This window comes from Lepidochelys kempii, chromosome 7 (assembly GCF_965140265.1).
Source record: "Lepidochelys kempii isolate rLepKem1 chromosome 7, rLepKem1.hap2, whole genome shotgun sequence".
Lineage (NCBI taxonomy): Eukaryota > Metazoa > Chordata > Testudines > Cheloniidae > Lepidochelys > Lepidochelys kempii.
In genome coordinates this window covers 50,736,049-50,748,972 of record NC_133262.1, presented here as the reverse complement: position 1 = coordinate 50,748,972, position 12,924 = coordinate 50,736,049, and the positions used below count along the sequence as shown (strand labels likewise).

The 12,924-nt window shown below is 55.1% G+C and overlaps 1 protein-coding gene across 1 annotated transcript in view; it reads left to right on the top strand.

Annotated features, from left to right (window-relative positions):
- Nucleotides 1-12,339: 12,339 nt before the first annotated feature.
- MST1 (macrophage stimulating 1) overlaps nt 12,340-12,924 on the top strand; it is a 63,021-nt gene continuing 62,436 nt past the window's right edge. The window contains exon 1 of the mRNA XM_073354751.1: nt 12,340-12,394. Coding sequence (XP_073210852.1) covers nt 12,340-12,394 — 55 coding nt within the window. The remainder of the gene's footprint in view (nt 12,395-12,924) is intronic.

Sequence of the window (12,924 nt, the reverse complement as noted above, 5' to 3'; positions counted from 1 at the left end):
GATCCACTGGCCTATGTGCATCAAAGCTGGGTGCTTTCTGTCATGCCCCATGGCAGCCCTTGTGCCTTCCTGCCCGGCCTGGAGGGACGAATGCACGTGCTAGGCAGAGGAATCACTGGTGAACGGATGCTGCCAGTCTCTGACCTGAGAACTTGGGGGGAGACAGACCCAGTAGATGCTGAAATAACAGCTGGAATCCAGCATGTGTTTGCTGGATCTTAGTTATGCAATGAGGGGCAATGTGCCTGAATGGGCGCAGTGTAGGCTGGGAATGCCAGGAAAGGCAGCTGGGCAGGGCATGGAACCATGTGGAATTTACCCCGTAATATACACAGCTGGGCCCGTGTTTCTCAGCAGCAATAACAAAGCAAAACAAATCCGGCTGCTCCTAACCCTGTTAGCCAGCCAGCCCAGAAGGCAGAACGAATCGGTGCATGAGAGAGGAATGTGGCTAGGCGGAGAGGGGCCAGAGCGAAAGAGCAGCAGGTGCTGAACCCCAACAGATGGACAAAACAGGTCTCTTGCAAGGTTTGGGAGGAGCTGATGGGCGGGTGATGGAGGCTGGGGACGTTGGCGGGGTGGAGGCAGATTGACTCCCCTGTACACTGCTGGGGGGTGACGAGTCATGTCGGAGGCAGAGGTGAGTGGGGCATTCAGGGCTTGGAAGGGGCAGAGCAGCAAGCCAGGAAGGTGACCGAGCTGCTCGCTCTGCGTGGAGCCCAGGGGAGCAAGGTGCCAGAGCTGGCCAGGAGGAGTCAGCAGCACCAAGGAACAAGATGCTGACTGTGGCAGAGGGTGGAGAGGAAGCAGCAGGGTTTGGATGTGGCCTGAATACTAGGTCCAGGGGGCAGGTGGAGTCAGGGTCTGAATGACAGGGAGAGGGGTAGTAGCCAGGAGGGTAGAGAATGAGGAGGTGCTGATCTCTGACCCATGCCATGCACAGGTTCCACGGCTCCCAAACTGTGGGCAGCTCCTGGTGCTGGGCGCCATGTGACACTGGCAGGGACTGTTCTCCCCTCTGGTCCACGATCCCTCTGAACTCACCTGCACCAGCCTGTGCCCCGGACGCTCTGCACTGCAGGTCATACACTGCTCATCCCAGAGCTTGCACTAAACACAGTCCTGGCTGGATCTCAGGGCTGGGGACCAAGCGGGACTCAGGACTTGCATCTATGCCCCTCCCCTCCCCTGCACACTGCCCACCTGCTCCTGCCAGCTCCTCCCTGTCTGCAGCCAGGGCTGCAGACCAGCCACTGTGGCTCCTCCCAGCCCCCTCCCCACCAAGCTGTCTGGCTCTCTCCCTCCCCTTTGCCCTTCTTTTCCCCAGGTGCCTCCATGGTCAGCCAGGGGTGACTCTCTGCCTGTGAGCTGCTCCCCACGATCCATGTGGTAGTGGCACAGAGCCACTCCCATTGCAACTGCCACCTGTCTGGGCACAGCATCTGCCCTCTGCTCAGGTCTCACATGGCACCTTGCTGCGGCATCAGGGCACCACTGCTGGGAGGGCTGGGGAGGCACTGCAGTGTGGCTGGGCAGGCTGACCTCAGGGTCTCGCTCTCCTCACGGCACCCAGCCTTGGCCCAGCACAGGGGGGAACTCCACTTGGCGGCCTCCTGCATCCCACGCAGTGCCAGTCACACCCCACGAGATGAGCCAAATATACCACGTCCCCATCCCCATAGACCCCGCCCACAGAGCCAGCCATGACCCCCTACCACTCCAAACCTGCCCAGCGCTTCCTGAGACCTCGCCCACATGGAGCCCAGCCAATAGCTATGCTCCTGCACCCTGACATTGTCTCCTGTGTCCGGCTGCCACACACTGCGTTTGGGAGGTGTCCCCTGGGCTTGTGACTCATTGCACCTTCTGCGCTGCCCCCTACTGCCTCCCCTGCCTGCCCACCCCAGGCAGCTTCCCAGGCAGAGCTGCTACCAGACCCTGCTGAGGGGGGGAATGGTGGGGGCGGGGTCTCAGCTCCACTGTGCTATCACTGAGCCCAGGTGACAGCACAGCTGACTGGGGCCCACCTGCCCATCACAGCCATCCATCTCCACGCATGGGGGTGGCCCAGCCCCAGCGCCTGCCCTCAGCTGGGCACGGAAGAACCAGGCTCTGCTAACAGTGTAGTGCCTGGTCCCCTCGGGGCTGCAGCCCTGGATGGCAGCTGAAGAGAGCCTTGTGCTCACGAGGCTCTGAGGCTGGTGCCAGGGTGTTCCCAGCTGTGTGACCGCAGCACCCACAGCAGTGTGACCCCCTCCATGCAGGGCACTGAGCAGGGCAGACAGCCCAGCCACGATGCCCCTTTGCTACCTGGCCTCCCCTCCTGGAGCTCTTCAGGCCTCTGCCCATGCCTGGGGGGCACCAGCCTGTGCCACAGGCCCGGCTTTCCATGCCAGGGCAGTGACAGCTGGGTGATGCCTGGCTGTCCAGACCCACCAGCCTCTCCCACTCCTGCACTGCCCCCTGACGGATTGTGAGCAGCAACTGCTGCCTCTCTCAGCTGCACAGTTACTAATAAGCAGAGATCCTAGTTTTCTCTGATAAAAAACAAAATTCTCTGAAAAACAACCATAAAAATCCACATTTTTCCATGATTAAAATGAAATGCTGACCTTTCATTTCCCTAGCCACAACACACACAGGTCTCAGGTGAACACAATATTTTATTGATATACAGCAGAGCCCCCGTTTATCCAAGCCTCCATTGCACAGCTCTCCATGTTAACTGAACCACCAACCACCTGGCAGTGACAATGGTGGGGCCTGGGGCTCTCAGCCCCCACCGCCTGAGCCCCAGCCGCCCGAGCTCCAGCCACTGTCAGCCCCAGGCAGCTGGTGGTTTGATTAACACAGGGCACTGGGTAACAGAGGCTTTGGTAAACCGGGTTCTATTGTATGCCAATTTAAAGCACATTCAAAAATCAACCCCAAGAGGGGGAGGTTGTGTGCACTGAATAAGTGACACTGGTGCTGTCAGTGAATTTTAGTTCATAGTTAATGGATGTTTTTATTAAAAACTAAACTGGGAGGAGAGGTAGATACGCTGGAGGGTAGGGATAGGATACAGAGGGACCTAGACAAATCTGATGAGGTTCAACAAGGACAAATGCAGAGTCCTGCAATTACGATGGAAGAATCCCATGCACTGCTACAGACTAGGGCCCGAATGGCTAGGCAGAAGTTCTACAGAAAAGGACCTAGGGGTTACAATGGATGAGAAGCTGCATGTGCATCAACAGTGTGCCCTTGTTGCCAAGAAGGCTAATGGCATTTTGGGCTTTATAAGTAGGAACATTGCCAGCAGATCGAGGGATGAGATCAGTGATGAGCTGCCAAAATCTTAACCACCGGTTCCCTCCTCACCCCACGAGGGGGTCATTGCTCACCCCCACCCTCCCGGACTCCTGCCCCATCCAACCCCCCGAGTTCCTTGACACCCCTCCCCCCAGGACCCCTGCCCCATCTACCCCCCTCCCCTGTCTCCTGACTGCCCCAAGAACTGGGCAGGAGGGTCTCGTGGGCCACCGTAGTGGGTGCCCACCCCACCCTAAGAGCCAGAGGGACCTGCTGGGGGGCGAGTTGGGGAGTCCCGGAGCTGCTTACCTGGGGCGGCTCCCAGGAAGCAGCTGGCAGGTCCCTCTGGCTCCTAGGGGCGGGGGAGCGTAGCTAGGGGGGGAGCCGGTGAAGCAGCCGCTCCCCCACTGATCACATCAAAAGTGGCGCCTTAGGCGCCGACTCCCTGGGTGCCCCGGGGCTGGAGCACCCACGGGGAAAATTTGGTGGGTGCAGCACCCACCGGAAGCTCCCCGCCCCGTGCCTGGCCCCAGCTCACCTCTGCTCCGCCTCCGCATCCACCCCTAAATGCACCACCCCGCTCTGCTTCTCCAAGCCCCATCCCAGGCTTCCTGCAAATCAGCTGTTTGGCGGGAAGCCTGGGAGGGCTGAGAAGCAGGTGGCAGCTTCACACTCAGGCTGAGGGTGGCAGAGGTGAGCTGGGGCAAGGAGCGGTTCCCCTGCGCCGCACCGGGTTACCTGCTGCGGCACGGGTGGCCCTCCTTGTGCCCCACCCCAGCTCACCTCCGCCTCCCTGGGCCTGAGCAGGAAGCCGCGGCCTGCTTCTCAGCCCGCCCTGGCTTCCCACACAAACAGCTAATTCACGGGAAGCCTGGGGGGGCAGAGAAGCAGAGCGGTGCGGCGCATTCAGGGAAGGAGGCGGAGGCGGAGCAGAGGTGAGCTGGGGCCGGGGTTGGGGTGGGGAGCTGCTGGTGAGTGCTCTGCATCCACCAAATTTTCCCCTTGGGTGCTCCAGCCCTGGAGCACCCATGGAGTCGGCGCCTAAGGCGCCACTTTTGGCTGGTTAAATTTAGAAGCCCTTTTAGAACCGGTTGTCCATCGCGGAACAACCAGTTCTAAAAGGGCTTCTAAATTTAACAACCAGTTCTAGTGTACCAGTGGGAACTGGCTCCAGCTCATCACTGGATGAGATCATTCCCCTCTATTCGGTGAGGCCTCATCTGGAGTACTATGTCCAGTTTTGGGCCCCACACTACAAGAAGAATGTGGAAAAGGCTGCAATTCGGGCTTTCTTGATTAAGAGCCCCCATCTTGACCTGAGCCACATACTGTTCACTTACAGAACGAGCATGGAGACATTCCTTTCTCAACAATCTTGTCTCCCCAACAAGCTGGCCAAACACAGCCACTTGGTTATAGGACTGTTTAACTTTCTTAACAGCTTTCGCTCCATCTGAGACCTTCTGGATCCTTCAACAGGAAAGTCAGTGGCTTCATTCACAACAGAAAATTTCTGGCTGTTAGGAACTGAAACTTTCTTGATTAAATCACTTTCACGCCCTTCAGTTGCAGTAAATTGCTTGCAAAGACTACCATGAGGATTCCTTTCCCTAGGGGCTTTTCTATGCAACAATTCACCCTTCACAGAAATTCTGCCCTTACCCTCTTCACCTAGGGCTTGCTCTAGAGGAACACTTCCCTGAGCAACAACAGACTCTTTCTGGGTCTCATTTACATCCAGAATTACCTCTGGCCCATCAGGCGGATTCCTACACAATCCCCTTTCAGGCAAACTTACAGACTTACTAGATAAAAGGTTAGAAGCATTCTCCTTCCCTTTGCCACACACAACTTCAGGAATCTTTTCCTTCTTGCTACAGGTTTCCACACCATCAATAGGTAACAGGATCAAATCACCTTTATGCTCTCCTTGTGCCCTGGCTAGGATCTCACCCTGATTAGACAGAGTTGCTACACCCTTTCCCAACCACACACTAGCAACAGGCAAAATACAAGCACCAGAATTGTCTGGTCTCTGGGATTTTACATAGACACTAACTGGATGCAACCTAGTTACAGGGCCATTCTCCCTAGCAGACACAAAATTAGGACCATTCCCTTCCTGGACTTTAGTTGAATCCAGAAACTGAGACAACTGCACTATTCTCAACCATCACAGCCTGAAAGGCCCCTTCTGCCTGCTCCAGACAAAGAAGAGCCGGACACACTTTCTCCTTTACCAGACCACAGCTTGGGCTTTCATTTCCCTTGTCCCAGCACACAGGGTTGTTCACAGACAACTGCTTGGAGACAGGGGTAGCTCCCTCCACAGGCAAGTCAATACCCCTGACAGACACAGGCACATTTCCTTCAGTGTCACACTTCTCCACCCAGGTAACAGGTAAGGTAAAGAGACACTCATCTTCCACTATCCTTGCCTTCCCACACTGCTGACTAGACAAAGCCACAGCTCACAAGTCTGCCTAGGCTCATCCAAACTTTCCTTACCGAGCACCTTGCCACTCCCAACAGATAAGCTGCCCTGCCTGTGTCTCCCCCCACTCAGCTGGGGTCTCAGCTCCCACTGTGCTCAGCGCTGCCCTTGCTGTCCCAGTGGGGGTAGGCAGCGAGCTCGCTGCTTTCCTCACTGCATCAGAGCCAGCGTGAGCCACCCGAGCCCCCTCTCCGGTGTGCAAGGGGGCAGGGAGCGTCTCTCTGTCCCACCCAGCCCCAGGGCTCTGGTTACAGGCAGGCAGGTAGCCCAAGCCTAGCAGCTCCTCCCCCCTGCCAGCCAGGTCTTCTGCATTTTCACTGACCATTTCCCTCTCCGCCGATTGGTTCCCTGGATTCAAATTCAAACCTTCGGCCATTACAGGAGCAGGGTCTGGATCCAGTCCCAAAAAGACACAGTCACCCCACAACAGGGTCTCACAGCTGATATCCTGGAGAACCCCAATGACCAGCAAGCCCCACCCATCTGGCTGACGGAGTCTACAGCCTTGGGACCCAGCAAGGGAGCTTGACACCTGGGCTTTTCCGCAGGGTCCCCCTGGTTCAAATTGCCAGTCTGCTCAAAGGTAGTGAGGTGCGCATCCACACCCCCCTCCTTAACCAGGGGCAGCAATTTAGTCTCGAAGTTCCCTGCAGAACTGGCACCCCGGGGTCTATCCCCACTCACCCCTGGGAGGTCCCCTATGCCTCTCCGCTCCACCATCGCCAGTTCATGCTGCTCCTGCTTCTGCAGCTCTTTCTCGGGCTCTCGCTGTCTCTCACAGTCCTCTTGCTCTCTCGGACTCAGCTCCAATCCCGTCCATCTCCGATCCCCGGTTGGGGAACCCGATCGTGAAGACCCCCGTCTGGTCGGGGACAGGAGTCTTGGGGATGCCTGGCTACCACTCCAGCCGCTCCCAGATCCTGCTATAGCCCCATTTGGGTCAGAAATCTGTTCCTTAGAGTGGTCGTCCTCCTTCTCCAGCTGCATGATTAACTGTGCTTTGGTGAACTTTCCAATGCTCAACCTCTCTTTTTGCACAGGGTTACAATGTCCTCCTTAAGGAGATGGTGATAGGCTATCACTCCGCGATTCCCAAGTTGTTGTGGACTCACAGGCCTGTGTGCTCTCAGCTCCCCACGGTTTCCAGGGAGAACCCGTAGTGTGCCAGCCCTTCTCGAGGTCACCACTTCTTTGCCAGGGTCGAGCTGCAGACTCCTCCGCCCCTGGGACCGCTCGCTGCAATCCCCAGGGGAACCCTGTTACTGCAAAAGTCCTTCTCTCTTTCAGGGTCAAGCCACAGGCTCCTCCACCCCTGAGACTGCTCACCGCAGTCCCCAGGGGGACCCCATTACTGCACAGTCCTTCTCGCTGGTCACACACTCCCAGGGGTTAACTGACCCCCGAAACCACTCCTCTCTGAGCCTTCAGCATGCCTGGTCCTCGTCAATCCCCCTTCGTTTTACTTTTCCCCAGTCACTTACTGCAGGTAGCGCAATCCACAGGGTGCAGTACATCCCACAGCTGCCACCAGTTGTCACAGAGTCCCTGGGCGATGCTCTGGAACTGCTCCCTACAAAGCCAGCCAGGACTCTGGGGAAGTCTCCTTTCTGTGAGCAGACTGTCTTCAGGACACACAGCTCACACGGCTTCCACCTTCCTGGGTCTGACCTCAGAGCACTCAGCATCCTCTGCCCCTCTGTGCGTTTCCCATAGCAAGTCCGCCCAGGCGGGCTCTTGGGGAAGCCAGAGGGTCCTGCACCCCAACTTCGCAGCCAGACATGACTCTCTGCCAGCCAGTAAAACAGAAAGTTTATTAGACAACAGGCACATGGTCTAAAACAGAGCTTGTAAGTGCAGAGAACAGGACCCGTCAGCTGGGTCCATTTTGGGGGGCAGTGAGCCAGACAACCACGTCTGCACTTCACTCCATGTCCCCAGCCAGCCCCAAACTGAAACTCTCTCCCGCCCCCTCCTCCTCTGGGCTTTGTCCCTTTCTTGGGCCAGGAGATCACCTGATTCCTTTGTTCTCCAACCTTTTAGCTCTCACCTTGCAGGGGGAAAGGGGCCAGGCCATCAGTTGCCAGGAAACAGGGTGTTGGCCATTCACTGTGTCCAGACCCCTGCACACACCTGCCCTCTAGGGCTCTGCAATGATCAAACACCCTTATCCCACCACCTAGATCCTTAAGAACTGCATAGGGGAAACTGAGGCACCCCCACAATATTCAGAGGAAGCATTAAGAACAGTTCTGCTTCGTCACACTGATATTCTATGATTCTATGATAAGTGCAGAGGCAGGAGAATTTTTATTACTCCTGCAAGAGGTGAATCAGGATTTGACCTGCTGCCGATTCTCATGCCAAAGAGGAGCCCTGCCCTACATCTCTTCAGCTGCCTGCTGGCCATGGGAGGAAGTGCCTAATGGTCACAGTGAGATTTGAGATGCACAGCTCAGTGAGCTTTTCCCACTTCTGCCAGAATTTAGCCAGGAAATGAACCTGTGATCATTTGTAGACAAAGGCAGTACCTTGCCACTGACCCACACAGGCCACCGTATGATTCACCAATTGGCCATATGGCATGAGCTCTGTAAATAATGAATGGGTCATGTAAAATTATAGGTGATAGAACTTTCACCATGCCTGCAAGAGCTTCAAAGCTAAGATCACATGAGCAGCTAGTAAGGCCTCCATGACACTGCAGCGTTTTGTCGGCAAAAGTTTTGTCGACAATCAAAAAGCGCTGAAAGACAATTGTTGTTTCATGTTCATGCTGTCTTCCTCTGTCGGCAGAGCGCATACATACTTGGGGCAGTAGCATCAACAGTGAGAACAGTGCACTGCTACAGTAGCTATCTCACACTTCTGCCTCTAGGTCTTCTAGGAAGGTGTAGTGGATTGCAGCGCATCATGGGTCTGGAGTCAATGTCCCATGATGCTTTCCACCCCAGCATTCCATGTGCTTCTGTCTTTGGTTTGTGGCATTTTTCAACAGCCCTTGTTTGCTGTTCACCTTGCCATCTCTGTGTGAAAGCATGGGTCCTACCCTGCTCTCCACTGCTCTGCTAGCTGTCAGTAGCACATCACGAATGGCAGTGCAGTTAATCGTGAAATTCCAAACTCAACAGGATTCACAGTTGCCTGACATCAGTAGGAGCAGTGTTTTTCCCAGGAATTGAAATTAGGGGGGGGGTGTTCAAAAACATAAGGGGGGAGTGAGGACCAATGAGGGGTGAGACCATTAGGGCAAAGGTGGGCTGTATGGCACCATAGTAAAAACTGAAAAATGTTTCACTACCATTTTATTAGCTTTAACTCATGTTTTTAAATCATCACACACAATAAAGTTGGCTACACAAACCTACTATGAAGCACTATATCTACATCCTTCTTGGTTTCTTGTAATTTTGCACAACTCTGTTAATGAACTTCTCAAATGCAGTGTGTTCATTTTTGGTGGCTTTTCATGTGTCCAGTACTTCCAGTTCTTCATGATATGCTCATGATCATGCAGAAGGCGACTTCTTTCAGAACACAAAATTCTATTCAATGATGAAAAAGGACGCTCAACTGTAGCTGTTGTGACTGGGACTAGAAAGAAGTGAATTCCTACTTCTTTCATCCCAGGAAATATAGCACAAAAATTGGGTTGAACCACTAGTGATGATAAAGAAGAAGTTGAAGTCAAATCTTAATTCGTTCATTGTATGATATTCACTCTGTGTTCAAATTCTCTATTCGGTCCTGATCACATGGCAGGCCCATTGCAGGTAGTGCCTCACTCCACTCGACTTTTGGTGTTTTATAAGGCAGGCATCTGTAAAAACTTTGTGGAGGTTGTTCTAAAGCTCTGCTGGGAGCTGGGCTTGGGGAGGCAACTACCTGCAAAACCAGAACAGCCCGATGCTGGCTTGTTCCTGGCCTCGGCATGGCTGATCAGAGCATGTGTTGGGCTTGTGTTTCTACACTGCTCAGGCTGCAAGTGAAAGGCAGCCACAGAGCCAGCAGCTGCATGTTCTTTTGGTGCTGCTCTCTTCTTTCCCTTCAGGGATGTTTTTGGCTTGATTTGTCTCCTATAAAAAACGGGTCAGACTTTATCCCCATCTCAACCCAGGTCACTGCTCTCTGTTCCCCAAAGCCCAGGTATGACCATCTGCGAGCTGGCCAGACAGCAGCTCTCCTAGGAAAAACTCTCCAGCTAAAGGGTACGGGAACAAGGGAGTGTGTCACAGCAAAAGCCTGACTCAGCACTTCGCATGTCAAAGGCTTTAGCTGTTTTTCTGTCTCTTTAGTACAAGTTTTACAGGTAGTGAATGGTGCGTGTTGCTGTGAACCTGAACAGGCTGAGATCATAGAATCATAGAATCATAGAATATCAGGGTTGGAAGGGACCTCAGGAGGTCATCTAGTCCAACCCCCTGCTCAAAGCAGGACCAATCCCCAACTAAATCATCCCAGCCAGGGCTTTGTCAAGCCTGACCTTAAAAACTTCAAAGGAAGGAGATTCCACCACCTCCCTAGGTAACGCATTCCAGTGTTTCACTACCCTCCTAGTGAAAAAGTTTTTCCTTATATCCAACCTAAACCTCCCTCACTGCAACTTGAGACTATTACTCCTTGTTCTGTCATCTGCTACCACCGAGAACAGTCTAGATCCATCCTCTTTGGAACCCCCTTTCAGGTAGTTGAAAGCAGCTATCAAATCCCCCCTCATTCTTCTCTTCCGCAGATGAAACAATCCCAGCGCCCTCAGCCTCTCCTCATAAGTCATGTGTTCCAGTCCCCTAATCATTTTTGTTGCCCTCTGCTGGACTTTTTCCAATTTTTTCACATCCTTCTTGTAGTGTGGGGCCCAAAACTGGACACAGTACTCCAGATGAGGCCTCACCAATGTCAAATAGAGAGGAACGATCACGTCCCTTGATCTGCTGGCAATGCCCCTACTTATACAGTCCAAAATGCCACTGGCCTTCTTGGAAACAAGGGCACACTGTTGACTCATATCCAGCTTCTCGTCCACTGTCACCCCTAGGTCCTTTTCTGCAGAACTGCTGCCTAGCCATTCAGTCCCTAGTCTGTAGGGGTACATGGCATTCTTCCATCCTAAGTGCAGGACTCTGCACTTGTCCTTGTTGAACTTCATCAGATTTCTTTTCGCCTAATCCTCTAATTTGTCAAGGTCCCTCTGTATTCTATCCCTACCCTCCAACGTATCTACCCTTCCTCCCAGTTTAGTGTCATCTGAAAACTTGCTGAGGGTGGAAGCCACACCATCCTCCAGATCATTAATGAAGATATTGAACAAAACCGGCCCCAGGACCGTGGTACGTCAGGCCCCAGATGGTGTGCATCAGTTGTTCAGTGTAAGTGTGCTGCAGGGAGAGGTGCATGGAATGCTTTGGGCCCACTGACCCCAGCAACGCTAGCCCAGTGGTTAGCCCCGGCCACGCAGACAAGTCCCCAGGAGAGTCAGCGCCTGAATGACAGTGATGTGGGGACACGGCCTCCTGGAGGTGGTTTAGGGACATCACGGCCATACAGACATTTGCCCACTGGGGATTAATGACAAAACAGTCCTATACGGACACTGCCCCCTGTGGGGATATTGCAGTGCTGCAGAGACACTGCCCCTTGTGGGGGTATCGCAGTGCTGCAGTGACACGTCCCCCCTGTGGAGTATTATTGCAGCGCTGCAGAGACACTGCCTCCCTTTGGTGGGATAGAGGTGTAACCGGTGTGCAGATACACCCCCCCAGAGGTATTGCCACAGCATGGCAGAGACACTGCCCCCCTGTGGGGGTATCACAGTGCTGCAGCAACACTGCCTCCTTCCTGGGCTGTTTCTGACTCCAGCACAGGCTGGCTGCTGACCTGGCCTGGTGCGTGTTCACATTCACCTTGGGGGCAGTGTGCGTCTCTTCCCTCTGGGCTCTGCTGCAGCCCTGGCTCACCCAGAGTGGCCAGGGGACCCATTAGCACTGCCCTGCTGCCCCCACCCTACACGCAGGGCATGTGTGCCACCTGCCAGCTCAGCAGTCTCCAGAGCCCCTCGGGCCCCCACCCACAGTACACGGCTCCTGGAGCTGTGAGAGGGCCCAGGGTCGGCTGCATCTCCACCCTGGCAGGGCAGCTCTAGGTGTCATGTCAGTTACTGCAAAGGGAGGAGCGGGTGAGTGGCCGAGTCCTGCTGGAGCTGGGCATGGAGCAGTTTCACAACTTGCTCCTCTGGGTCAATATGGCCATGCAGGGGGTGACTGTTTATTGAAGCCCAGGAGCTTTTGGTGGCAGGGAGCTGAAATCCCCATGAGCTGACTGTGTGTTGGGGGTGAGGGCTGCTCCTCTGTGATCTGCCTGGGAATCCCTTGAATGGTGACCCTCCCACTCCCCAGAGCTGCATTATTGGCTTATGGCCCAGAGGCAAATATTTGCCCATCGGGAGCGGAGAACTGGGGGTGGCCCTCAGGGCACTGCCCTGCTTGGACAGTCCAACCTCGGCCAGCGCATTTCTGCACAGGCTCCGCAACAATCCCTGAGGTTGACGGCGCAGCAGGATGATGCAGGCCGGAGCAGTGCTGCTGCTTGCCCTGGCCTGTGCCCTCAGCACAGGTAGGAGTGCCCGCCTGGGGCAGCCAGGGCCTGCTGCGAGCCTGCCCTCCCAGTGGGGCAGGAACTAGGGCAGAGGGGCCCCTCTTGGTCTGGCATGGGGCCCAGCACGCGCCTCTCCCTCCTGCACCCGCCAAGGAGGTCTGTGGGCAGGCAGCCGAGGGGAGACCCTGGGGAAAAGCCCCATGAAGCAGGGCAGGAACAGCTGCTCCCCGCTTCGTGCTCAAGCCCCACAGAGCAAAGGACTCTGACCAGCACAGCTGGGTCATGGCTCCAGCCAAGAGAGGAGAGGGAGGTGGACACCAGTGAGAAGTGGTGCCCCTGACTGGGGCCAGACCATGGGCTCTGTGGGGCAGGGATGCTGGCAGAGCCATTAGGGCAGCGGCCCAGACACTGGCTGCACTCTCAGATGTGCTCTGTCCTGGCTTGGCTGGCCGACCAGTGCTGGCCGGGTCTCCGGCGCAGTTTTCCCTGTCTTTGGACAGAGACATGTGCTGAGATGTCTCAGATAGCTTCTGGGGAGGGGTGTGGGA